The following is a 26,294-nucleotide window of genomic DNA, read 5'->3' on the forward strand; positions in this document are numbered from 1 at the left end:
TGCTATTTAAAGGTTTCCAGCATGAGAAGCACAGGGAATCACCAAAGGGAATTGACAAACCGGATGGGTTCAGTTGGTTTCCTTGGAATTGTGCTGCTACAAAGTGTGTGTAATGCAAACTTATCTTGTGACAAGAATAGACTGAAGACAGGACTTCGCCAGACTGCAACCAAATGCAGTGTGCAGCCATAAAGTTCACCAAAAAAAAAAAACAACAACAGAGCAAATTCTCGTGAAATTACAAGTTTAATAGACAACAATCGACACATTCTCATCTCAGTAAGAAATAGATGTAAACAACGGGTAGCCACCTTGTACATTACAAATGGCATTACTATTCAATCTTTAAACAAACACTTAAGGCAACACAGCTCTGAAATGAAGCTGGTGATACAGTCCCAGTGCTGTTGCAGTGTTAGTGTATTCACCTTACTATGGTTTCTGCAGCAGCTCATATTCAAAGGCACATTTGCAGTGATATTATTGAAAAGGTTCATATTAAATATGCTATCGGTAATGTGTATAAGGAAGTAAACCCTGAGCTACTAAACTTCTTATGATCCTTCTTAGTGTGCATCGGAATGTACTTGTCAAGGCCTTCATCCACGACAAGTGCAAACATGGAGTCTTCCAGGTCCTCGTGTACCCTGAGACATCTGCTAATGTTCCTTCACATTGGGACGGACTTCACGTTTAGCTTGTGCAAATGTGAACGTTCGTTGTTTTACTACACAGTTAGCGCTGAGTATCTGTGAGGTACCGTCAGATCAAAACAGCTAACATTCTGTGTCTTGGATGCCATCGTGCTGATCATTTAGTACTAGTACTGTCTCTTCCTTGCTTCTCTCCTCCGCAGCCACGGGGTCATGAGCTGGAGAAACTTGTGAGATATTAACATCCAGCTCCTTTTTCACCAGGGAAAACTGAGCCGCTGCCTCGTCCAGCTGTACGTGAACAGCCTGCACCCACTTCTTCAGCTGCTTGTTGAGAGCGTCCATTCCCTGGTCCAGCTTCTCCTGTCGACCCGCCAGCTCCTCCAGCATGTGTCCAGTCTCGCTGGCAATCTGGTGCCTCTTGCTCACGGTGGCCGGGCCTCGCTGGCGTGACATGTAGCCCTCAAACTCTTCTGAGCTGAGGTTCAACGCTGGCCCGTCAACTTTTTCTATAAAGGCCACAGCACATGACTGCAAAAAAAAAGATGAAGATATAAACGTCTCATCTTTCCAAACAGTTAAAAACTTAAGACAACTCACCAGGTTTGTGAAGTAGTAGCCGCTTTCCCCAGCCATGAGACTGTGAGGAAGTCCGAAACGAATCACGTACTGCATGTTGGAGTGCAGACGAGGGGGATTGGCCTTCAGCACCACGTACACCAGCCCCGACAGGAAGTCATCGGCGTTGGCAGGCTCACTGTTGGAGCTGGAGAGAGCCTCAAAAACATGCTGGCTGCACTTGGACACACACGCCAGCTTGTCCTGAGGGGCTCGTTTGGCGTCCATCTCAATAATGGCTATTGAAAGAACCACAAGAAGTGAATCTTAAAGTTCATCCAACATTGCTAGGATCAGCAGCGCGATTACCAGTTATAGCCGGTAGAAAGGGGTCGCCGGTGACTGAGGCGTTGGAGTCGGGGAATGGAACACTGAGCATCTGCGGAGTGATCCAGTTCAATGAGCTGCGGAGACATCAGTCAGTGTCGGCCAGGGCTTTTGAGGCTCACGTCTGATTTACACATCTAACCGTATCCTTCTCTGAAGCGCCAGATCCTTCTCTTCATCATCACAGCTGTCATGGCAGAAGACCCACTTGTGCAAGCGTGTCATTATCAGCTTCTCCACATGTCCCATCAGCTGATTGATCTGCGGCTCGGGCAGGCCTGAGAGGAGCGAGCAAAACCACAACAGCAACACACAGGCTTGAGCTTGTCCGATAAACCGTCCACACGTGGCAGAGATGTGCACTCACTGTGAAAATATTCTGAAAAAGACTGATAGAAATCATGCACAAGATCGGACTGCTTCTGAATGGGCAGATGCTAAAATGATAAAAGACAACAGGACATTGAATTAGATGAATGATCATTCAAACTGTACAGTTACAGTGGAAATGCATCCTGACATGAACACACAAGACACAACCAACTCCAGTGCGAGTGCAAGACACTGAACTGGCTCCATCACCTCGGCCAGTACAACGGTGTGCCGACGAAACACAGCAAAACAAACCCAACTTGTTTTGTAACTGAACCAATTTAAAATAAAGTTTGTTGCTCATGAAATTATAAATACACTGCAGGAGAGGGTAATTTGAAGGCTGCTGCAGCAGATTACAAGAGTCACCAGATCAACTCTAAAGCCATTTTGCTTATTTTGGTACAGAGTTTGTCCAACTGACAAAAACAGCCAGTTCTGTTACCAATGAGGCCATTATACAGACTATAATAACATATTGACTCACTTGGCTCTCACACCTATGTAAACTGCATCACACTGGATTTGAACCTTCGTGCTGAGGCTCCACTCTTTGTAGCCACAACATAAAGCTAAGGACACCCGCAGTTTGTTTAAGACTACCGTGATGAAAACACCAACATGTTACATCAGTCAATGGAGACGCATTATATAATCATGAATTGTGTCAGATGTTACACCCAACAGATTCACTGTAGACATTGTTGAAAACAATCTGAGTTCAAAACAAGGAACCAGGTCGTCCACATGACTGACTCTCGGCACAAATATTTACATGGTAGGCTTCCATGGTGTTGAGGAAAGCCGTGCACCGGGACTGCATACGCTGAGAAGGAGGGCTCCGCAGAATCTTTAGGAAGCCGGTGAAATCACCAGGCTCCAGGCTCTGGTAGGCCTTCAACACATTTTGGTGGGTTGCAGAGGACTCTGGAGGAAAACAGCGAGTGTGGTCAGTCATGAAACTCCAATAAGGGTCAATCGTATGAAAAACTTAAACAATAGTGAGCTCATCTCAGGAGCCATTCTGTACAGTTTTTGCTGTGCAGTTTTAAAGCAGGCATGAAACTTAAGGATGAGGGGTCCGATCTGGGCAAGTAAGTTTTATCTAGTCCATAATAACGCTTGAACTCATTGGTATTTCAACACAAATAGAAAAAAACGTGAACATTCCACCAAGAATTATTTCTTGACTATATCAATGATTGATGCCAGCTTTGAGAACCGCAACCTCCCACTCACTGCACACTGGCTAATTGTTGCACAAGTGACCAGAAAATGAGTGCAAATCCTCAAACCGCTACAGAATATGGCAAATGCAACCACATGAAACAATTCAACTGACTCACTAGCCTCAAGAAAATCAAGCATACTACCTTGTTTGGGAGGAGAGGGAGTTCCCCAGAACAGTCTTCTCATTGTGTTGATGCGACGTCCCTTTTCAATACTTTTCTTCTCCTCAAATTTGGAGAAGGTGGGGGGAGTCGCGTCATGACTCGGCCTACGAGTAGGAAACACATCGGAAATGGCCAACTTAAACATACTTAAGGACTGTTGAACAATTAGCCCTTTGTGGCAGCTGCCCTATTTCAGCCGGTTGCAAAGCATTTAAGCAAATTGTGGGTCAGAGAAAATCTATTCTTAAGTTCAACTTAGTCATGCAATAACCTGGATTTCAGCACAGAAAAATAATTTGACCACAAAATGCATGAATGTTTTCCTTACCTGGTGCTTTGCCTCTGAGCATCAGCGGGACGGGCGCGTTCTCTCCAGCACTTGGAGCAGAAGCCTTGCCACGCTGGGTTTCCATAATAACCACAAGCGTTCTTGCAGAGAAGCTCCTCCTGCGACACTCGGATTCCTCGCTGCTTATCGGCCCACATGGCTGCACTGAGGTATATGACTTCTTCCTGTTGGACATGTTCGCTATCACCATCAGTAGTAGTGGATAACAGCGCTGTGCTGCTGAAACACCTCCAGGTTGCACCATCACGATCCTCAGATTAAAGGCTTTTTGAGGTCTAAATTCGTTTTGCATTTGCAGTGCACACAATCCTACTAGTATTACTGAGACAACCTATCTCAAAGACTGTCACAGGAGGTCCTTTCTTCCTGTGGCAATAAAACTGCACAATTCATGCCTGTAAAATTTAATGTGGAAGATTTTTGCTGCTTTTTTTTTCATGTCAATCTGTTTTAAATCTGTTTTAATTTTTTTTTGCACAGTGTACATAGCCTGTGTGTATAGTGTGTATAGCCTTCTTTCCTTCACTGTCAAGAGTATTTTGCATTTCTGATTCAGATTCAGATGTTTAGGAGGACTTCAAACAAATACTTGGAGGGAGAAAACAGTGACACATGGACAGGGTGTACACGAGTTTTTAACCTTCATAAGAGCGCAGAAATAAAAATATAAATAAAATAGTACTTGCTCCACTCTAACTCGATGTGACTGCTATAAAAAAAGCAACAACACCTGTAGTGCTACAAACCTATTTAAGAAAACATTTGAAAACATTGATCAGAAACAGTAGCCAGTTTAATGGCGTAGGAAAAGTCCTGGAGGATTAGAAGGAATTCAGCGTTGTTATGTAATGGCCTAATGTCGGCAATTTACATTTGTCTGCGTGGTTGTTCACCTGTAACTCATATTCGGACCGGACGGGATCTACTCGTGAGTAAAACAAACATAAAGCAGCGTCAAGAACAGAGTGATTTAGCCTGCAGTGATCGGTGTCGGGCTCGAGGCTCCGCAGTCAGGAGCTGACTGTCAGCTGATCTGTGACAACACCGGCTGCTGTTAGCTAACTTGGCTAGTAGTGAGCAGGTACACGGTGTGAGCGTTGACGCGAGATGACACAGTTCGACTCACTTTTGTCATTTTGACGAAGTGGATTTTCGCACTTTTCGGAACAACTTACCCGTGTGCGTCCCCTCCGACTCAAAAACAGGACTTAAATCGTGACGTTGAATACCTCCCTCGATTAACTACGGGAAAACATGAAACACCGGCGAACACAGCGGAAGCGGCAACACACCAGCGAGTCAACAGCACTTTTACGCGACCAACAACCAGAGGAAGACATCCAACTATTCGCCTACGTTCAAACCTGTGCAACCGGAAAAGCCCCACGACACGAGTCGTGACGTAACAATTTCAAAGCAAAAGTATGTTTGTGAATCGTTGTATAGTTTCAATACATAATCACTTAGTTGCGTTCAGTTAAGCTCAAATTCTTAAATCAGATACTGATTTTCTTTTCTTCTCAAAAGTTTGCATTTTTGAGATTGTCCTAGAAAAGATTTAGGGAAATGCACCATCTAGTGTTCATTACTGCAATCTACATCAGAGTTCATATTGAAAATAAATGAGCAAGTAGGCTGGCACTTGACCTCTTTCCAAACAACACGTAAACATATCGCTATTATTATATTTTATTATTATATACGCAAATACCTAAAACATATTACAACCTCAGATAATTTAAACGAGAACTCTAAACTTAAAAAAAAAACAGAACTACATATCATTTCGGTATGTGTGATTTATTTTTGAGGTGTCATTTCTTTATAAGAAAATAGTGTCTCACTGCCCGCATAAACAGCAAACTTTTCAACTCCCAACTCCCAGTTTGATTATTATTATTATTATTCATGGTTGGCTTTTACACCTGTTTTGTAGACGCTGGCCTTTGTTTGCTCATAGTCAAACCAATAGTATATAATCTTCTTTGGTAGGTAACTTTATTGTCAAAGGGACCTTTAATTTATTCATGTGAGACCACATGAATAAATAAAGGTCCCTTGTTGTGCTCATTTCAGTGGCAGTTAAATTCCGGTGAAGAACTATAGTAAGTCTCTTTCAATAAAATCCTATTAAACTGTGTTCTCACCCCAGTTAACGCTCTCGTCCTGACCACGCCCCCTATGTTCCAATAAGACAGTCAGATTAGTCGCAGCTGTGAACAATTATGACATTCATATTGACGTGTTTAATCGCCTATGAACGACGCAGTTCTTTCACATTAATCCGATACACAACACAATCACAAGTGAAGGACGTGAAGAAATGCTTAATATCATATATATGATACATTATACGCTTTAGCGTCGCTTTTTGAGCCACTCCTTCATTTTTAGAACGTGTTTAAATTACTACACTTCAAAGCCCATCAACTCTACACACTTTCTAGAATTCATGTTTATATTATCCCTTATGAATTTTTCATAGAAAATTTTGTTAAATTTGGAGGCATCCCAAATCGTTACTTATTCATTTTATAATTATCACAAAACTAAACGATGAGGAATAAAGGTTTGAGATTTTGTTACCCACAACACAGAACAATATTATAAATGTGCTTTTAATTTGAAGGGGCAGATTGAAACGTTAAGACGGTAACTAGGCAACGACACAACGCGTACACTTACAGCCCAGGAGGAGTTATCGATATTGTGACATTTTAAATGCTTCAACAGCAAATTCTTCTCTGGTTAGTTTGCTAACCTTTCATTTGCTAATTGTGCATGTTTGCTTTAGCTGCTACGTGACGTCATCATGGCGAGCATGTCCGATTCTGACTGTGAAAACCAGCAACCATCAACAAGCTCTCGAAGTCGTCACGTGTTCCAAAAAGATGACCAGGAGCCACTAAAACCCACAACTGAAGATGGCGATGTTGAAGAGAAGCAGAGGGATCCGAGCAGTGGTGCCAAGGAGGTGGGAGGAGGAGATGAAAAAGTGAGAGTTAAGAGCGACTCTCATGTCTACACTGCCACCAAGGACTCACTCTTCCCAAAGAAAAAAGACCAAGCCAGGACACATGCATTGGTATGGTGATACCTCAGTGCGTGTGAGAGCCTGAACGCTGACATGTCTAAATGCTGCTTCCATCCAGACCCTCGATTGGGTGTTTGGAGTGAACCGCAGTCTCCCTTTCTTCAGTCTACAAGACCACGATCAGCTGGTCATCCTGTATGCTGCAGCTCATGTGGGGATCATCTTCAATCACACACTCAACTCTCAGCACATACTTCAGGTATGGCCGTCTTTCTTCTCCTTCTTTGCGGTTGTCACTTGTGTCATACGTTTCGCAATATTTCCATCAGGGTCACAGCTTCCCCATCACCTGCATGTGTGTCAGCGAGGACAGACGCTGGATTGCCACGGCAGACCAGGGTCCGAGGAGCATGGTGATGATTTGGGATTCATACTCAGGGTATCTAGTCCTTGTGGAAGTTGAATCCACTATCTCTAATGAATGCTGAATGTTTATATCATGGATGCACTCCAGGATTCCTGTGCATACGATGTTTGACTGCCACCCTGATGGAGGTGTGATAGCCATGGCCTTTTCGAGAGACAGCAAATATCTGGCGACGCTCGGGAACGAAAAGCTGCAGGTGGGTCAGAATACTCTGCATTTCATTCAACTAATCAGTGACTATTTATGTTATATATTATTATATACTATTAAATATTATAATGCTGTCATTCCATCTCCAAGTGTGTCTGCATTTGGGACTGGACTGATGACATGGAGGAGCCCTTGTGGTACACAGAACTCAGCGCTCAGTGCGGCTTCCAAGTAGGTTTTATTTCACGTCACGACGCTCATGTGTCTATAATGTTCAAATAATGATATTATTTTTCAGACTTACATCTTATTCAATCCGAACGACAGCTCACAACTGCTCAGCAACAGCCACAACAAAGTATTATTGTACACCACGGTAAGTCCCGCCCTCTCTACCGTGACATGTACTTGAAACTGAAGTTGTGTTTCCTCCTTTTCAGTCAGATGGAACGTTGAAGTATTACTTTCTGAGGGTTATGAGGGTAACGCATTTTATATAATTCTACACTGATCATGAACATGATCATCAAGACGTCGCTGTGCTCACCTCTGCAGGGGTATAACATCAATGTGGCAGGACTGGATGACACTGAAGACCCTCCACCTTCACAGGGCTTCTATAACATTGTAGCGATGGCCGGTGGGGCTTTCAGCCAGTCAGTGTTCCACTGGAGTAAACGTCAGATCCTCACAGCGTCGGCAGGAGGGAGCATCGTGGTGTGGGACCTGATGGAGGATTTTGCTGCAAATGAAAATCTCACCAGAGCTTGTGTCAATGTAATGTCTCTCCAGAAGGAGCCCATCACTGTCCTCACTGTTACTGACTGGTCGGTAGAGCAACAAGTATGGATTGTTTACTGCTCACTGGCATCCAATCTTCCACTCTGAACGTGTTGTTACAGCTGTATTGTGACCGGAGACACGAGAGGCTTCATCACCATCTACGATGAAAACTTCCTGCCGCTGGCTTGGTATGAAAAATTAAACCTGGATGCAATTGTCTCAATCTCCTTCTCCAAAGAGAGCAAAGAGGGCTACTTGGAAGACTGTACTCTGGAGACCAAACCGCTAATCATCCGGTAGGTGGGAACACTATTTCAGTCTTAAATATCCTGCTATTGACTATTGACTATTGATTCTTCCCTGCAGGAACTTTGTTGTGTCCACCATCAGCTCCATCGTGGTCCACGTCGACGCCAAGAAAGGTGTCGCTCAGGTCCTTCTGGACGAAGAGAGCGAACCTCTTCACACCGTGGCCTGCCACCCGAAGGAGCCCCTGGTGGTCATGGGCGATCAAGGAGGCGTTTTAAAAGTGAGAGATTACAACCGCAAAGTGACGCTCAAGAGTAGGATCTTTGAGGATGATAAACACATAGAGTCTGTGGCCTTTGACCCTGAAGGTGAGAATCCTGAGCGCTTTGCATCCAACTTTGTTGACTGAAGTGAACTGCTCTTTTGCAGGGTTGTACTTGGCAGTTGGATTTAGTAGCGGAGTGGTTCAAATTCTGGATCCAAACACGTTAGAAAGCAATCCAGATCAGACTTTCCGGTTCACTGAGGAGAGCATCAGTCACATTGCTTTCTCTTGTGACTCCAAGTTTCTCGCCACTGCGGTGAGTTCGACATAGTCTTTCGTAAGGCAATTTAAAGCTACATGTTTGTCACATATGCTGTATGGAACATGTAGGACACTGGAAAAGCAGTGACAGTGTTTTGCCTCCGTGCTCATGAGAGTGAACCCTCACGCTGGGAGTACCTGGGCAGGCAGCGGCCGCACTACAAGCCCATCATTGACCTGCTTTTTGGAGTTCATGAGGACAGCAAAAAGCCCAGATTACTCTCTTTAGGCAAGGACCGTGTCTTGGTACGTCAGAACAGATTTTTAAATGGTTTAAGTGAAGCTTAAAGAATCATCATCTCTCCAAACCAGGTGGAGTATGACCTGGAACTCAGCTCTGTGGACAATCTCCTCCTGCTAAATTCAGTTAGGATCGAGCAAAGTGCAGTCCCCACGTGCATGACCTGGTACCCACCACTCTCTGCAGAGCGCTCCCTTCTGGTCGTCTCTGACCAATACAAGATGAAGCTCTTCAACAGCAGCAGCAAGATGTGCAGGTACACTTAGTGAAGTGATTTTTAATATGAAGTGGTTGACTTGTGCTCCACTGTCAACCAACAGAAACACATTCCTTGGCCCAAAATATGGATCTCCCTTGAAGAAAGTAGCTGTCATCCCTGCATCCAAGGAGTGCAAGAAGGACTCTTATTACTTGGCGTACATCACCCAGGAGAAAGTGAGAAACATACTGTTTTATTTGTGAAATACAGATGTATTATTGATCCAGACAGAGTCTGGTGACATCAAAATAAGTTGTAGTCAAGGTATGATCCCAATAGAAGTTTTGGAATTTTTGGAATCTTTGCAGTCTGTGTTCCACTGCGCAGCACCTTTTTATATGGACTAATGATGGTTCTTTTCCCCAAGCTGGGCCTCCAGATCTTGCCCCTGGACGGAAACCCCTTCAAGTCAATTGCGTTGATCTGCCATCCCTCGGGAGTATCGGCGTTTGCCTGCTCCTACGACGGACGCTTTGTCTTCACCGCGGGAGGATACGACCCCTCTGTGATGTTATGGGAGATAAGCCTCAAGTAAGACAGTGATAAAGAATAGGGCTTTTCTATTGTGATGCTATTCTACAATTGCAGTGCTTTGGAAGCAGCAGCGTCTTTAGGAGGAGAGGACTTGGCACCTTTTTACACTCTTTTAGATGGAGGAAGAGAGGGCCCATTGTTTAAGGTGAGTTCCCAGGTTTGTCTCAAACAAGGAAATCTATTGGGATCCTGCAATACCATAGTGCAGTTGAGAGAATTTTGTATTAAGACACAGAAACGTATGTTTCAATCTTGCTGTTTTCCTCCACTTGCAGGAGATGGAAGACTTCTTTTACTACTGCCAAATCCAACATCAAGGCGTGGACTCTATGGAAACCCGGCAAGTGTCTACCAAAATTCCCTTTACAGAGGTCCCATCACTCATGCGGTCTCTGGCCTACTTCCCCACTGAAGAGGAGGTATGTGATTGTCTTCTGGAGAAGTATCAAAATGCTCATCGTACTTTGCTGGAATAGATCTGTGCCTTCTTCTTCCAGATAGAGGACATTCACAATGAAGTCAAGTTCAGCAAATATGCTGAAACTGGACAGTACAACCATGAAGTTGACCTCGGGGAGTTTATCAAGCTGTATGTCAACCATCGGCCAGCGTTCGACGTCTCCAACGATGCACTGGCTCAAGCTTTTCAGGTCCTCGGGACAACAGATGGTAAAGAGTTCCCTGTCCTTGACAGGCAAGAGTTGCTGGAGCTCCTCCAAGAACGAGGTATGCCAGGGAGCTGTCATACCAGCCAGCCATCTCTGCAAATCCAGGCTTTGACTTTGATTTCTGACAGGGGAACCTATGTCACCGGATGAAGTGGCAGAGTGTTTCACAACACTTTTGGGTCTCTGTGAAGAAAATGAGGAGAAAGAAAACCCAAGAATCCCAAAGGAATATTTACGTATGTAAAAAGCATTCAACGTGTCAACATGGAACAGTAGTTGAATTTATTGTCGGAAACTGTTTTTTCATCAGGAGGAAAACCTGAAGGATCTCTTCATAATGTCATCTCAGATAAGATTACCATCCAGGAATTTATAAATCATATTCTGGGCTTCCCCTTACCACCTGAGTCAACATCGCCATCGTCGACAAGAACAACAAGAGCAACGCAAAAGTCTGATGTTGCTTCGTCTTCAGAAACCTCCGCTCGTATCTGAGTACTGTCTTTCACCATAACCTCCTCCCATCTGGTTTCACATGGACAAATAAATGAACTGTAAATGTAGGGTTTTGTTTCATAGTGATTTGCCTGGTTGGTTTTGGTCTCGCAGACATTCATTCATTATGGGGTTGCGAGGTACCCCACCTATCCTAGCTACTTGGGTCAAGAGGTTGGCGACACCTGAGGACACTCTAGTGCCTAGGACTTCTAGAGTAAACTGGAGTGGAGACACACACAAGCATGCCAGGACTACGCACAGAGAAAGGTTTGCTTCAAACCAAGAGTTGCCGCACACTAGATTCTACCATAAAGCAAAGCTGTAAAACTCAAGTCAAGATGGTTGCTAATGGTTTTCGCCATTCATTCCGTCTTTGAAGTGAACTTCGGTTGGAGTACAATGATGCTGTCTGTTTCACATCTCATTTATGTGTCATTTCGTGTGATGTATTTACTAGTTAAGGTAGTCTGCTGGTCTCTTAGATGGAAGGCAATACCAAAACTGAATTTTAAAAGTCATCAATATGGCCTCTGCAAAAGTTGACACTTGATAAAGGTGAATTTCAGTTTGGGCCAAACATGAGCAGTAGAATTAGGTGAGTGTGAATATTAGAACCGTCTCTTCCGTCCTACAAGTCAGCTTTTTGGTTTAAAGGAAGAAAAAAACTGCATAATCATGTTCAAAGTCAGAAGGACTAGCACTGTGTCATAGGCTTTCATTGAATTACATTCAATAAATCCAACACAACTGGAAGTCTCTGTCACTATTAATGTTAAACAGCGATCATGGCCGAACGTTCTTCTGACTCTCACAGCGCTGCCTCTGTGCAGGTTTCAGCTTTCACACGTTACAGAGGTGTGACCATGGTTCCATCAGAGCCAAAAAGACCTTGCTCTGGAAGTGGCACCGTAAAGATTCCAAGAACCTTTCTATTTAGTTTAAGGACTTAAAGTGAGAGTAGGACGATACCCGGGATCAGCTCAGGTAAGGACAGACAATGGGTGACGTTAGGAAGGAGTATCTATGGACCGTGATGTTTGCAGCTGATATAGTGACATGCTGTGACAGAAAATGAGCTCCAGTAAAAGGAGTTGTGACACATGCTGGGTTAGATGTTGCAGACTTCAAGATGCTCACGATTATAAATGCGTATATCTCAGAGACAGCAGGAGAAAAAGACGGCTCAGGAGAGGGAGGTCAGTGTTAGAAGTGGTCAGTACCAGGCAAAAGAGTAAAACAATGGAATCCATTGAGGTTCATAGATGTCATAAAGGGGGACATGAAGAGGGTAGAGGTGACCGTTTAGGGCGGAAGGAGGAGGCTCGTTTGACATGTGACGTAACATGCCGAAAGACTACGACATTGCTCATGATGGAACTACGTTCTGCACAAACAGAAGCCCGAAGCAAAGGTGAGCTTTAAGAAGTGAACACGTTTATACATATGAATCGTGGGTCGTCGAGCACTTGTTTCCCTTCCTTTTTCTTTATAGGAAGAATTAAACTTGCAACACTCGTAACCTGTCGCTCCCAGTTTGAGCGATGTTGTGGGAGGGCCTCTAATTGACCAATCAGAAGCGAGCTCGCCTGAGCACTTCCTGATTCTCCGGGCTTGCTGCTTTTTGTCAGCTGGTCCACAGTATCTACGTCAGCTCTCATACAACACCGCAAAAGTTCGCTTGGGCTATACACCACCCGCGACCTTCTGTGTCATGGCCGCTCCAGAGAGTCTGATATTATGACAGCGAGTTGATATTTTTTATCGCGACTGACTTCGTCCGTCTTCCAGAGCCATGGTTGTTGGGCTGTTTTAGCTTGGCGGCTAACGTTAGCTATTTGTCTGGGGGCGCTCGCGATATGGCCACAACAGCAGAGGCGTCTATGCAGCAGTTCTGCCGGACACAGGGGCCGAGGCGGCAGGAGCAGGACGACGATTCCGACGCGGAGGAGAGCCAGTTAAGCCCCAGGAAGCCAGATGAGTTCGAGTCTCAGATCATCCACAGCGGGCACTTCATGGTGTCTTCGCCTCACATCGAGCACCCCCCGAAAAAGGGCTACGACTTCGACACCGTTAACAAACAAACCTCGCAGACCTATCACTTTGGGAAAGCGAGCGCGTCTCACTTTTCAATTGACGCTTCTCTCACCAAACTCTTCGAATGCATGACAATCGCATACAGGCAAGTGTGACCTCTCAGTGCTTCATCTCGTACATAGCTTTCTGCTCTGTTGACAGACATTGTGTACCATCAAGTAGAAACGGAAAGTACTGAAACCTGACAACCAACACTGAGGTGATGAACTCCTGTGACAAGAGTCAAATGCTTACTACTGTCAACTGAAAATACTTCACTTGAATTCCTATTAATTTGTGCGTCTTTGTGACAAGACTATGCAGATAGGAAGTATAATATCTGGATTAAATACAGCAAAGCTGGTACTTGACAATATTATCTTGAGCATGTTTGTGTCGTCTGTCAAAGATGTAAACATTTTCAAGTATGCCTAGATTGGAAAGTCACTGGGCAATGCCAGCAATAGATCAGGAAGTTATTGGCATTATTCTTGTCACTTGCCTGCATTTTTTTATTTTTCATGATGGGTTTCATCGAGTAAATTTGTCCATTTAAAATCTGTCTTGTGGCGGCTGACAGGTTTCCTTCACTTGCAGCTCACTGAAGTATCTGGAGAAACTCTTATCTGTTTGGACAATACGCCAAGGAGACTAAGTAATGATGCAGAGCTGTGTATGCCGAAGAATCAGTCACAAAACAGGATTTTCTGATGTATTTACCACAAAAGCAGAGACCAGAAAGTTATTGTATGGTCACATGTGGATATGGTCCTTATTTCATGGCAGTTATTTTATTGTTTATTGTGAAACTGCGGTAAAAATCAACAATTCTAACAAGTGTGGGGTGGAGTTATGTCGTGTGCCTGGTTGAGTGCTGATTCTAACAAGGAACACTGTCGATAAAAGCATGGGTAACTGCATGGATAAATAACTGATCATATTGTTGCATGCTTCTAACTAAGAGTGAAGGACACTTGGTTTATCTTTTAGCCACACAACTGTACCAGATGAGTTTATCTTATGTTGCAAAGACTTGATTTCATGATCTTAATACCATGGGCTGAACAGGAGCAGACTTTGTTTGCATGTTGTGCTTTGTACACATCCAGGGTTCTTAAACAGAAATTAGGAACTCACAGAAATCAGTCTGGCAAAAGCACAGCATCTTTACTGGTTGTTCAGGCTTTCGTGATGAGATGAACTGGGCGATAAAATGACCTTTAAGAAATATTATGCCTTTATTATGCCGATTTTTTTCTTTAAGAAATATTATGCCTTCAACAGACTATTATAATTGGAACTGAGCCTGGGTGTACTCTGTTTGTTCACTTCATTTAAAGCCATTGTTGAATGAATGAAATGAATTTCAGACTGCAACTGTTTGGAATTTGAGTCTCTCACCCTCACACACAGAAACTGAAATTAAAGCTTTTGTTTGCTTTGGTAGGAGTATCCTTGGATCGCGCAAGTCTGGAGATGTTTTGTTCTGTTTGGCTGGCTTTCCCGACTGACTGGAGAATTTAGGTTCTTGTTCAAGACATTCCTTTTTTACATTGCAATATGTCTTTGATTAGCAAAGTGAAGATGTTCAAATGTATGGTAACTCACTAACTTAATAACTCCCGTTCTTGCATTTTTACAAACTCATTTAGCCTTGAATTGTGTGTACCTTTCATGCTCAGTTCTACTAATCCAAATAAGGATAATGGCTAAATATTTTATATAGAGAACATGGAACAAAATAGTATATATATCTTAGAGAAAAACCTCTAGTATCGAGTCATGAGCTAAGCTCAATCTCTAAATAAACCATAAGCGTTCTATGAGGACGTTTCAAAATGACCTTTGACCTATTTAACTTTTCTAAAGCACTGGCCTTCAAATAGTGATAAAACTGATGTCACATTAGAATAGAATGAAGGGAAACCTTTCCTACACTTGTTTGACTAAGTCAATCAAATACTAATAAGCATATGCTTGTTTGCGCCTGTATTTTAACGGGGTGTTGGTGTAGATTTGGCACACAGCTGCTCTGATGGTTTCCTCTGACTCTGAATAGCTCTGGCTTAATCGCACTCGTATGACTAATAATAGTGCTGGAAAAGCTCTGTGTTTGTGTTGTCATTCAAGGAGAAAGTGTTAGGAATTGTAAAGGTTCTTTCTAATGTAAAGGCCCTCATGTCACAGAGAAGGTGGCAGAGACTTTATCAGAACTGGAAAGACTGGTGGGAGAAAAAAACTGGATTCTGGAAAGGGAAATTGTGTCAAAGGTCTCCCCCGTCCCTCATTATCACGGGAGAAAAAAAACAATTTAGATTGGGCAACACATACTAACTATTCATCAGCTTATTACTTTCTTATTTACTGCTAATACTAGTCACTATAATGTTCTTTAGAGTGAACTTTCATTGACTATTGCAGTCGGTCTTTACAAGACAATCAATGCATTATTATTATTATTTATTGCTGGCTAGTGTGTTGTGAATACACAAATCAATGAGTAGTTTACGTAATAATAATACTAATAAATGATAAATGATATCAGCAGTTAGTAGTTATTTATTTTAAAATGAAAACCTTAGCAGACCTGCGCCCACCTGTCTAAAAAGATGATGCATTTACATTCTTCATGATACTCCCAATGGGTTTTTGTTTTATTTAAGTGACCCCAGCAGAAGTCCTGATTCTGCCTATGTTAACAATGGTTTAATTTATATAGATCTCTCATTTATATAAGTGACCGGATAGTCATAGGTCTCGACTTCCTGCTAAACCACAAATCTTCACGTTGTAATTGCATTTATATGCCGTACCTTCAGTTTTAAGTCACATGAAACTGTTCTTCTGCTTGCAGAGCAAAGTTACTTCCTGTTTTGTTTTACTGCCTCCAAGTTGGTTATTGAGTTACGATGATCTATGAGTTCGAATCGCCCATGTTTACTGTCAATTGTTGTCCCTTCCAGCCTTCTTCTACCTGCTCACAACGTGTCGTCTTTGTATTGCCAAACGTGTTTGCACATCCACTGACAGCAGCTGCATCATGTCCGGAGTTTTTCCTCTCACGTTCTGAGCTCACTATCTCACTGGCTTTGTTTTGTCTAGGAATCTGCTGTAGATATTGGGGTTTTTCAAGTTGGTTTAGATCATAGTTTTCCTGTGGAATTTTTTTTTTCTGAATTGTTTGTGGAGTCACCAAAATATAAGCCTGAGTCGGTGTTGACACTTGTTTCTCCTGTCAGTGGGAAACTGGTGTCTCCAAAGTGGAAAAACTTTAAAGGCCTGAAGCTTCTTTGGAGAGACAAGATACGCCTCAACAATGCCATATGGAGAGCCTGGTACATGCAGTGTAAGAGAATTGTTTTGTCCTACCAACCAGGGGAGAGTCTCTTCTGCATCCGTGTTATGTTCAACCTTTGATTCGATTGTTTAGATGTGGAGCGACGAGAGAATCCTGTGTGCCACTTTGTCACGCCACTTGACGGCACCATTGATTTTGATGTTCATCGCTCTGCTGAGGTAAAACATGAGCTTCATTATCAAAATGGTCCTCAAAGTTGTCTACAAAAAAAAAGATTGTAATTGAAAAGACTACTTGTTTGAAAAAAAAACAAACAAACCCATCCTTTGCAGATGTCTAGTGATGGGAAATCCTGGAAAAGGAGGATTGAGATCGTCATTCGAGAATACCACAAGTGGAGGACATATTTCAAGAAAAGGGTAAAGTACAGCGTTTCATAAACAATTTATTAAGTTTTTTAACTGGGAGGGAGATCAGTGTTTTACTCAGGAGCTGGGTTTCCACTATGGTTTTTCACTAAATACTTCAAACATTCTGAGAGGTATTAAGTATTGTTTCGAGGTGAAATGATGCATGTCATGGCTCATGGCGAGCTCAGGTGCTGAGAAAGAGAGGACACCTATGTGAGTCAGCTTTAGTAAACGGAGTCCATGCACGTGTCTATTTTGACTGTGTGTCGTCTGCTGCTGATCGCCAGCAGCGATCAGTTACACCATCAGACTCCGCTGCAGCCTCTTGTTACAGCAGGCATGTCATGCACTCAGGAGCCCGCGCTGACATGTCAACAAACGCTCTCATGAGTCGCATCAATGTTTCCTCTTCATGTCTTAAGGCTGTTAGCCTTTGTGAAGATATAACAAGAAATGCGTTTTCATTGAACAGCGGACTGGGGGTTATTTATTTTCTTGTTTTTTTTTTTTTGTGGTGAGGAGTCAAGAGTAAAGATTTAATCACTTAAAATGTCATTGCAACGTGTTTGATTTAACTGAAAACATCTATAAACAGTGTGAAACATAATAGCAGGTATTAGTGGGGCGCTCCATTATGAAGCCGTCCATTGCACTTCTCAAATCTTTCTGTGTTTTGCAGCTTCAAAAGCACAAGGATGATGACCTCTCCAGCTTGCTTAAGGTATGGAGCTCCTGACACGCAACATTTGTGCTATGGTTCATTACACTGCACTAAGTCCGGTATTGACCTCCTGACCTTCTTTGATGTGTGTGCACATGCCTGATGGTTTTTACAAGAAGAAGTGAAATGCCATCATCCCTTGTTTTTGTCCACATCACTGCATGCGTTTGTGCTACTAACCTGCTTGCTGGTTGCCTTTTCTTAATCGCACAAAGGTTCCGGAGGAGCAGTATACGCTGTTCGGGGAAATCTCTCCAGACATGCTACGTGTCTCCCTTTGCCAGGATGACGAGACAACCCTACGTCGCCCCCCTCGCAGGAACATAGAACCAGCAGTGCCGATGGAGATGGACCCTCTCTTTGATATGGATGTTCTGATGTCTGAGTTTTCTGACACATTGTTCTCCACACTGGTCTCCCACCACTCCATTCCCCTGCCGAATCCACGGGAAATTGGTAAGAAAAAAAAAAAATTTTTTTGGCATATTTGCAGTATTTTATTTTATTGTCTGTGTGGCCGGCGTGAGTGCTCATGCAGATCAATAGGAGTGAATGTTTCATGGCTACCTCCATCCTGTGTGTCGCCAGCTCATGCAGGGAACGCAGACATGATTCAACCAGGACTCATCCCATTGCAGCCCAACCTGGACTTCATGGATTCCTTTGATCCACTGCAAGGTAGGAATACAGCTCCACTCAGAGCCGCAATAGTGTCGCCAGCACACTAATCGTTCACACGCTACAGAAATCAGCAGTTGGCTGAGCCTAACAGCGGAGTAGTGTGATTTTTACTAACCGTTAGCTAACATAGGGAACTCTTGTTTCAGACTTATTTCACAGCCTCCGTCCGTCCCACTTCTCCTCTGTTCCCCTCTCTGCATCACCTGTTACTCCTCTACCCAGCAGCAGCACCAACTCACAGGTAACAAGACACCACTGGAGAAGGAGATTCCTCTCTCAACATTTGTTTAACAAGATAATAGCAATAACACCACAGTCGACCTCGACACACAGTTGAGCTGCTTCACTACTAAAATAAAAAGCAAGCTGTTGCTGAGAATACCTTCTAATATTGTACTGATGTTCCCATCTTTTGTAGCCCCATCAATGTAATTCTTCTTCAACTTTTAGTGGTGGGGCTTTAACGCGTTAATTATTACAAATTAATTACAACATTATTACGATTAATTAATTACAACAAGAAATAATTTAGTTTAATTTCATTCAACAGTTTGAGCCTTTGTCAGTGCAGGAGTTCCTGGTCCACTGATCACACTGATGCGCAAGACACGTGGCAGCTAGGATGATAACAACAACAACAAACACGGAGGAATCCCTGAACCAAAGCAAACAAAAGCATCTGTTTGCTTTTGTTCAGGGAGGTTTTTCACTGCACGATGGCCAGGGTTTCCACTACTCTGAATGTACTTGAAATTCTTATAAAATTTAAATTCTTATACAAATATTTTCAAGACATTAAAAGAGCTTTAGTTTAAATAAGGTGATATAAAAACTTGAATATAGACACCATTGAGAGTTATTGTGCTTTTGTCAAACTGATGCAAAATAACCAATATTTTGTTGTTTAAATGTATGTATGGGTCCTTTGTTTCATTCAGTAACATACCAAATTCATTCAAATTGAAAAATGTGGCTTCTTGCGGCAAATATTCTTATACTATTAAACTGAGATTAATTCATATTAATTAACCACAATTATTACGATTATTATTTTTAATCGAATCCCACCTAAATTAAACCTTTTGAGAGTATTTAAACTTGAAAATAAACTTGGTGATGCCTGGCGCTGTTTTAGCTTTGCAACCTTTTGCCTTCTCTTCAGTGCCATTGTGTTGCATAGTATTTCTGTTTTCAGATATTCGTGTTGTAAACTTGTGGCAACTAGAAGTAGGACGTCTCGATTCATTTTTGATTCATTAGTTAGAGATGAAAGTTGTGATCCCACATGATCTTCCTTTCGCTGGGATTTATTTTTTCAGTGCACCAATTCTAACCAAAACATCCATGATGAAGGTGTGAATGAAACTGCCCTGGTGGAGGGAAGATTTGAGTTTAAAAACCTGCAGGATAGAAGCACAAAATGTTGCTGTGTTCACTTCATGCAGCATCATTTCCACCCTGAGGTTTAAGCTTCTATGTACAGATTTCATTTCTTCAATTTGACCACCCTGTTGTCATGTATTGGATTGTGATCATCACAAGTGACATTTTAAATGAAATGAAAATGTGTGAGTTGAAGTCAGACATTCTATGTTTTATTTTTTTATTTTATTCTGATTACAGCTCCAGCTGTTACTACAACTTAATGTTAAATATAGTTTTTTCTCTTCAGCTCACAAACATGGGCAAAATCAGATGAATATTAAGTATAAATTGTATTTGCATAAGTTCAGTCTGAAACTAAATATTAAGTTTTAAGAAACTAAATATCATATTAATGGATCCTGTTCATGTCTTCAAAACATCTCTTATGAATAACTGATACAGAAGTGATTTGTAATTCATAATTTAAGTGTTTGCAGTGGAAGGCAGTGATTACTTCCTTCAGAATTCAGTAGTCATAGTCCTCGAGGACCAATAAGTCGACCTCTGTATCTCTCCTGCAGGCTATGCTATCGTCCTCCATGCAGCTCAACAACACTCACATCGCGTCTCCCTTGGCCAGTGAACCTGTGGGTGCAGCAGTTGATTCTGCATATGTCCCGAACTACATGTTTACTGGAGGAGAAGTGCAAAGCAGTCATGACCCGTCAGTCTTTCAGCAGTTATCTCACGCCCCTCTCCCTGGACCCGGCTTGACCCCGGCTGTCCCTTACATGCCCTTGACCTTGGACGGCTCTTCTGATCTTGAGGAAACACTTGCTCCTTCTGTGATCACCCACACGGCATCCTCCACCGTCTCTCCTCACCCACCCGCCCCCACGTTCAGCCAAAACATAGAATACCAAGCCATAGCCCCTCAACCTGCCCCCCCTCCTCCACAGTTCCAGTCCCCAGCTCCGTGTCCTGCCCCTTTATCACACAACACTCGGAAGTTTGCCCGTCCTCGGCCCATTAAGTCTTCCAGCGCCAATAAATCCCGACCCGTGCCCAGGATCACTCCAGCTAACCCAATCGCTTCACCACACCTCATTCTTGCAGGTCTGTTGTCCAAACATTCTCTTTAAAACCACTTTCTGCTATAAATGAAGATAAGCTTGGAATATTCACAGATCAATAGCACTGATGTGAATGAAAACTTCATTGTAACCTTCTATTTGTTCATCATTTCAAAATTTCCACACATTTATTTTGGACTTTGGTGGGGTTTTTTTTGTTTTCTTAGCCCCTTTTCCTGGCAACTCCAACACTATGATTATGACACCAACACATCTTAAGGCAGATGTGGTCCCCAGCACAAGAGTGATGATCTCATCTTCCCTTGGAATGGTATTGTCTCTGTACTTTTCCCTCCACCTGCGCTTGTGACTCACTTTTCTTTCATTCACTTTTCAGCCACCTGCTTTTCATGTCATGTCTCAGGCATCGAAGTCGCCTCAGGTCATTGCACCTAAAGAAATGTCTGCCTGTCCCAGCCCACCAAACCTGCAATCGTCTGCAAGCATCGGTAATGAATCGCTCTTTTTTTTTTTTTACCTCCAAGAGCTATTTATTTTGAAACAGTCATCGAAGCTTGTTTTGCCTCCCAAGTATCAAACCAGCCGGGATCGGGTCAGGGATCACCGCTTTCTTTCGATCAAGTCCCGAGTCCACAGTCGCTGATCACCAGCACTGCAATTCTGATTAAGAATGAACCAAAACAGGTGTGTACTCTTGTGTTGTCATTTTATTTTTCATGACTCGTTGTTATTAAACATTGTTTGGTGATGAAAGCAATACTGCCATGATCCCAAATAATTTGGGTGGTTTTATTTTAGTCCTTTTTATTGGTTTTAGTCACGTCCATACTCTTTTTACTGTAGTCTAGTTTTAGTGGACAACAATAGCGTATTATACTGTATATTTATTTATAGTTGTCATCACATGATGACATAAGACATATTTATTTTTTCGCCAAAAGCAAAGTGTTTAAATATTTTGTTGTTCACTTCATGATACTGGCTATAATCGTCATCTTAACACATTATTATAAACATATAGTGTATAAAACTTTTAGTCTTTCCCTTTTCCCTTCTGAATTGGATTCTTTTCATATATTTTAACAGTATTTTTTTCTTCCCTCTCTAAAGAAACAAGATATTGACCTTGAGTTCGGTTGCCAAGGTTATGGACCACTTCAAATATCTCCCATTATTTTGGATTTATATTGAGGACCTTCAGATAAAATTAGTTGGGATATGATGAAATCACTGTATAAGTGTAGTATAGGCGTAATTACACAATTTTTAATATCTAAGCTGTAAGAGATGAAGTTTCATATAACATTTCTTCTCTTCTGTCCTTATTCACACGGTCCTCACAGGACAGAATTTTGCCTGTCTTAATTGTTTATTCAAATACAGTGTTTATGTGTAGGAGTAAAGAAAATAAAATACTTTATGGTGATGGTTTTTGGCTGTGACCTGACTCATTCAGCAGCAACATCTCTCTGCTGCAGGGCCGGAGGACGGCGTTTTTTTCTGCTGAGCAGAAGAGACAGTCCAACATCAACAGTGGCTTCAAAACTCTTCGCAACCTGGTTCCTTCTCTGAAAGCACAGTCCAATGTGTGTTTGTGTGACATTATTGACAGTACTATACTGCCGCCTTTTCACATTCTTGTGTGTTTAGATAAGCAATGCAGTCACGCTGCAGAAAACAGTGGAGCACATTGAGAGACTCCAACAGGAGAGGCAGCAGCTACAGGAGGAGGTCAAGAGACTACGAGAGGAGATAGAAGCCCGGAACACATCCATAAAGTAACTCTGTGCCACTGGCACAACACTTCTATGCTCCTCTTTATGTACTTCATGTTCCATTTTGCTCTCATTCATGCAGTCTATATCTGGAACAACTGCCGGCAACAGGAGTTCCAGTTGCTCGCAAGAGCTCGGATCTGGTGCGGGACAAGTTCACAGATTATGTCCACAAGCAAACTCTTCAGGACTGGAAATTCTGGATTGTATCCTTTAATGCAACGGTGCCAGTGTTTCGAAAAACCTGACGGTCCATCTGGGGTGTGTCCCTCTAAAGCAAGTGTTTTAAGTTACTGTAAACGAAAAGACCTGAAGCAGACAACTGGTTTTAACTGCAGTGCATGGTCCTTGACCTCTTCATCTCAAGTTTGGCATCATCATCAAGCCACTCTTTGAGTCTTTCAACGGGATGGTTTCCACGACAAGCAGAGCCGAGCTGTATCAGACCACCCTGCAGTGGCTCGATAAACATTGTTCACTTCGGGAGCTCCGACCCAGTAAGTAGTAGAAACCCGAAACCGCAAATGATCTCCCTGATCGAGGCTCAGTTCTCTAGAAATTTGGATGGAGCACCACTGTACAACATCCTGCAGCTGCAGGAGCTGCATGCTATTGTTGTAACAAGTAGTCAGTGTCACCGAACCAACTCACCCGACTGATCCTTTTTCTCTCTTAGCAAGAATTAAGAATAGATTTTTAGTCACGTTTTTTTGTTTTTACATTGTAAGGTCCATCTATAATGAGAGTCACCTGGGTGTAGTGGCCCCGCACATGCCACATGTGTCTTGTTGACTGATAAACAGCCTAGTGTCACGGCACTCATCACGTGTCCCTGTCCTTTCAGTGGTGCTGAATACACTCCGGCAACTGAGCAAAAGCACGTCCATTCTCAATAACCCCAGTCTGCTCCCAGAGGAAGCCATCCAGGCCACCGCACACCCCCGCATGCCGCCGTGCTCTCAGGAGAGATGAATCACCATCACCGCGTCTGTCACAGAAACCTCTCCGAAAACAGCTGTTTGCTCTTCTAAACACACACTCTTCAACAATGCCTTAATGCAAGACTTTTATGTGACTATTCGTATGTGGACGTTCTCAAGCTGTGTGCCTTGGTCACCTGCACTAGAGTACCTGATCCATTCTCTCAGGTAAACGCCACATTGCCAGGGATTTGTCTTTGTTTTCTGGTGGATGAGGTCAGAAAGCTGTTACCATGGTGACAGTGTGGTACCAAAGTCGCCATCTTACAGCAGTCATACTCAGAAATGGCAGTTTGCAGAGTTGAAAATGAAGAATAGAGTTGTGCTTCTGGCGTGTCGCCACAACCTACAGGAGAAGTAGCTGTAGTTGTATTCCGTCTCAGGGCTGAGCTTTTTGCAATTTTTTTTTTCCCCGATGAAGAAAATAGAAATCAAAGGAGGAAGTCATTGAATGTTTGTCAGATGGTGAGGCTCATGTTTACCATCAAACATTTATTCTCGTGTCCGTCTGACTCAAACCTGCAGGTTCTGTGTTGTTGAGCCGTATCTTCCTTCCAGCTAAACTGTTTACTCCAACTAAAGTGCTTATCGGCGTCACTCTGGCTGCAGTTCAAGGTGCTGTCTCTGATCAATCATGTGTCTTTTGATGTCTTTTTACATTTCTACTGAACAAAAGATTTTATATCGAAGCGGTGCACTCAGTTGTGGAGATTCAAACATGTCATTACAATGTCAATGGCTTGACTACTATTTTTTTTTTTTTTTTTTTGCAATTTTTGCCTGTTCAAAACTTCTTGGAGATTATTTGATGTTTTATTTGCTTTTACCTCCGACAGTTGCGCGCGGGTGTGTTTTATACTGGATCATGATGAGAGTGTTGATCTTTGGAATTGTAGCAGTGTGTGTGTGTCATTAAAAGTTGTTTTCAATGTTTTATGTCTTTATATACCTGAGTCAAGTCTTCGGCAACAACAACTCGCTCACCGTTAACTCTGTGAAGTCGGAGTCACGTTGAGGTTCATGGTGTGTTCCTGCTACTGCACCATAACAGGGGTTAAGACATTGGGCAGTGTTAAACAGTTCTGAGAGAATGATGTCAAACTTAATTGTGATTTACGTACACAAAAAAATAAAGGACAAAAATGTGTCTGTTTAGTTGTGTGTCTTTTTATCTGTATGCCTCTCGTGTCGCTTTTCAATGTAAGTAAAAACTTCATGAAAGCACCTGTTGAGGCAGTTTTGAAAATGAATTAGAACATTTTATGGTGATACTTTCAATTACACGTTACATACCTGTATATCTTCTTTGGAGATTAAATATATTTTTATTTTATGATATTTAGACATGATAGAAAGAAACAAATAGTATTAAAATCAATAAATAGTTTTAATGACCAAATAAATACATGTGACTGCGATGAACAGCGTTGTCACTCCACCCATTTTCATATGACTGTAGCAACGATGTAAACGTTCAATAAATATATAGATACATAGGAGTGTAAAAATAGCGTCAGTTGTCCGGACGACCAAGTGTATCACAATTCAAAATGAGGTCACAAATAATAAATAGATTTAAATAAACTAATGAAGTGATGCATTATTAATGTCATACAAAGGTTTCCCCGCTGTGGGACTAATAAAGGACGTCAAATGGACAGGGAACCTCAGCACCCACATAACTCTCTGCCCATCTTCTGGCTGAGCGAATGATCTGGAGTCCGATCTCTTTCTTCTGGAAGCTGCCCACAGCCAACACATTTCTGTGACATTGTTTCAGGAAGCTGTCTGTGTCTCCAGGGATATGCTTCGGTATCACTTCATTTTTCAACCGACGGTGAAAAGTGTTGGTGTTGTTTATCAGCTCCTGGTGGTGCTGAGTGAGGTTTCTGATGATGGGAGGGAGATGGTTCTCCAGGTAGTCGTTGATGGCACACAGTGAGGCTTGGATCTCAGCACTGGAGTTTCCAGCTGGCACGGTGACTCCGTGGATGAGCTTGAGCTTGTTTGTTTTATAGTGCTGAGACTGGTCCGCGTGGAACATGCGCTTGACCTGCAACCAGGCGAGAGGTCAATGTTGAACGGAGTCACAAGAGACAAGCGTCAGATCACCAGAGCAGCCCTCCACAGCTCAACTGAGCAACTCAGACTGAACTTCAGATGAATTCACAAATGGAAACGGCTATTCATGATCACATGCAGCTTAAAACCAGAGGTAGATAGTGGACAGCAGTGGACCTCATTGTAACCTATAAGATCTTGCATGCTAAGGATGAAAGGTCATAAGATAATAATAATAATAAATCCATCTTTTTCCATGGAGCTGACTCAGGTGATAGGACTGAGCTGTTTGGTCAGAGTGGGAGATGGTGGACAACACTGAACACACACGCACACATCTACAGTGAACCAGCGCTCAGTCCTGTGTCCAGTGCTGGAGCCTATCCCAGCGGTCAGTGGGCGAGAGGCCAGTCCATCGCTGGCCACACATTCACAAACACACACAGCAATTTTGGAGTTAAGCTAGTGAGCATGTCTTTGGGCTGTGGGAGGAAACCGGAGTACCTGGAGAAAACCCATGCTGGCACAAGGAGAACATGCAAACTCCACCCAAAAAGGGTCCAGAAGAAGAACAAAAAGCCCTCACATCATAGGAACCCCCCCAAAAATGAACGAATGAAGATGTAAAAAAAAGTATAATGATGCCATTATGACATGATGATAAAAATATTAATCTGTCACTACCTTTCTGTTT

The 26,294-nt window shown here is 42.7% G+C and overlaps 3 protein-coding genes across 6 annotated transcripts; 2 read left to right on the plus strand and 1 right to left on the minus strand.

Moving 5' to 3' along the window:
- Positions 1 to 237: 237 nt before the first annotated feature.
- LOC128762913 (rab5 GDP/GTP exchange factor-like) lies at positions 238 to 5,115 on the minus strand. Its single transcript, XM_053871486.1, has 9 exons — positions 4,889 to 5,115; positions 3,693 to 3,877; positions 3,344 to 3,468; positions 2,746 to 2,897; positions 1,966 to 2,035; positions 1,741 to 1,876; positions 1,581 to 1,675; positions 1,254 to 1,510; positions 238 to 1,184 (listed from the first exon to the last, which is right to left on the minus strand). The coding sequence occupies exons 2-9, from the start codon at positions 3,848 to 3,850 to the stop codon at positions 777 to 779; spliced, it is 1,401 nt and encodes a 466-aa protein (XP_053727461.1). The 5' UTR covers positions 3,851 to 3,877; positions 4,889 to 5,115; the 3' UTR covers positions 238 to 776.
- On the plus strand, positions 4,565 to 11,198 carry cfap251 (cilia and flagella associated protein 251). Of its 3 annotated transcripts, none has more exons than XM_053871483.1 (21): positions 4,565 to 4,641; positions 6,508 to 6,798; positions 6,866 to 7,006; positions 7,077 to 7,186; positions 7,262 to 7,370; positions 7,475 to 7,555; positions 7,623 to 7,700; positions 7,765 to 7,806; positions 7,880 to 8,151; positions 8,227 to 8,403; positions 8,474 to 8,724; positions 8,786 to 8,937; positions 9,012 to 9,188; positions 9,255 to 9,439; positions 9,504 to 9,618; positions 9,810 to 9,973; positions 10,031 to 10,121; positions 10,252 to 10,395; positions 10,474 to 10,702; positions 10,773 to 10,880; positions 10,955 to 11,198. In XM_053871483.1, the coding sequence occupies exons 1-21, from the start codon at positions 4,570 to 4,572 to the stop codon at positions 11,137 to 11,139; spliced, it is 3,174 nt and encodes a 1,057-aa protein (XP_053727458.1). In that variant the 5' UTR covers positions 4,565 to 4,569; the 3' UTR covers positions 11,140 to 11,198. The 3 variants fall into 3 exon arrangements, with proteins under 3 accessions (XP_053727458.1, XP_053727459.1, XP_053727460.1); XM_053871484.1 differs by lacking the exon at positions 4,565 to 4,641 and adding an exon at positions 5,733 to 5,818; XM_053871485.1 differs by lacking the exon at positions 4,565 to 4,641 and having other exon boundaries at positions 6,648 to 6,798; positions 7,077 to 7,160.
- Positions 11,199 to 12,765: 1,567 nt separating this feature from the next.
- On the plus strand, positions 12,766 to 24,678 carry mlxip (MLX interacting protein). 2 transcript variants are annotated; one of them, XM_053871374.1, is made up of 17 exons: positions 12,766 to 13,321; positions 16,455 to 16,561; positions 16,646 to 16,731; positions 16,846 to 16,932; positions 17,603 to 17,644; positions 17,860 to 18,100; positions 18,233 to 18,322; positions 18,472 to 18,566; positions 20,272 to 20,806; positions 20,991 to 21,094; positions 21,161 to 21,272; positions 21,356 to 21,468; positions 22,263 to 22,370; positions 22,435 to 22,562; positions 22,642 to 22,765; positions 22,927 to 23,056; positions 23,404 to 24,678. In XM_053871374.1, the coding sequence occupies exons 1-17, from the start codon at positions 12,999 to 13,001 to the stop codon at positions 23,529 to 23,531; spliced, it is 2,553 nt and encodes an 850-aa protein (XP_053727349.1). In that variant the 5' UTR covers positions 12,766 to 12,998; the 3' UTR covers positions 23,532 to 24,678. The 2 variants fall into 2 exon arrangements, with proteins under 2 accessions (XP_053727349.1, XP_053727350.1); XM_053871375.1 differs by having other exon boundaries at positions 13,172 to 14,739.
- Positions 24,679 to 26,294: the final 1,616 nt, after the last annotated feature.

The sequence above is a fragment of the Synchiropus splendidus genome, chromosome 7 (assembly GCF_027744825.2).
Source record: "Synchiropus splendidus isolate RoL2022-P1 chromosome 7, RoL_Sspl_1.0, whole genome shotgun sequence".
In the NCBI taxonomy this organism is placed as follows: domain Eukaryota; kingdom Metazoa; phylum Chordata; class Actinopteri; order Syngnathiformes; family Callionymidae; genus Synchiropus; species Synchiropus splendidus.

Bases quoted from the DNA above. Each gene is read 5' to 3' on its own strand.
- LOC128762913 (XM_053871486.1), bottom strand. From the start codon at position 3,850: ATGTGGGCCGATAAGCAGCGAGGAATCCGAGTGTCGCAGGAGGAGCTT. The intron at 1,676-1,740 runs GTTAGATGTGTA...ATGTCTCCGCAG, and splicing joins GCGCTTCAGAGAAGGATACG to CTCATTGAACTGGATCACTC. The intron at 1,185-1,253 runs GTGAGTTGTCTT...TTTTTTTTGCAG, and splicing joins GCTACTACTTCACAAACCTG to TCATGTGCTGTGGCCTTTAT.
- cfap251 (XM_053871483.1), top strand. From the start codon at position 4,570: ATGTCGGCAATTTACATTTGTCTGCGTGGTTGTTCACCTGTAACTCAT. The intron at 7,556-7,622 runs GTAGGTTTTATT...ATTATTTTTCAG, and splicing joins GCGCTCAGTGCGGCTTCCAA to ACTTACATCTTATTCAATCC. The intron at 8,725-8,785 runs GTGAGAATCCTG...GCTCTTTTGCAG, and splicing joins TGTGGCCTTTGACCCTGAAG to GGTTGTACTTGGCAGTTGGA.
- mlxip (XM_053871374.1), top strand. From the start codon at position 12,999: ATGGCCACAACAGCAGAGGCGTCTATGCAGCAGTTCTGCCGGACACAG. The intron at 21,469-22,262 runs GTGTGTACTCTT...TCTCTGCTGCAG, and splicing joins TTAAGAATGAACCAAAACAG to GGCCGGAGGACGGCGTTTTT. The intron at 22,371-22,434 runs GTGTGTTTGTGT...TTGTGTGTTTAG, and splicing joins CTCTGAAAGCACAGTCCAAT to ATAAGCAATGCAGTCACGCT.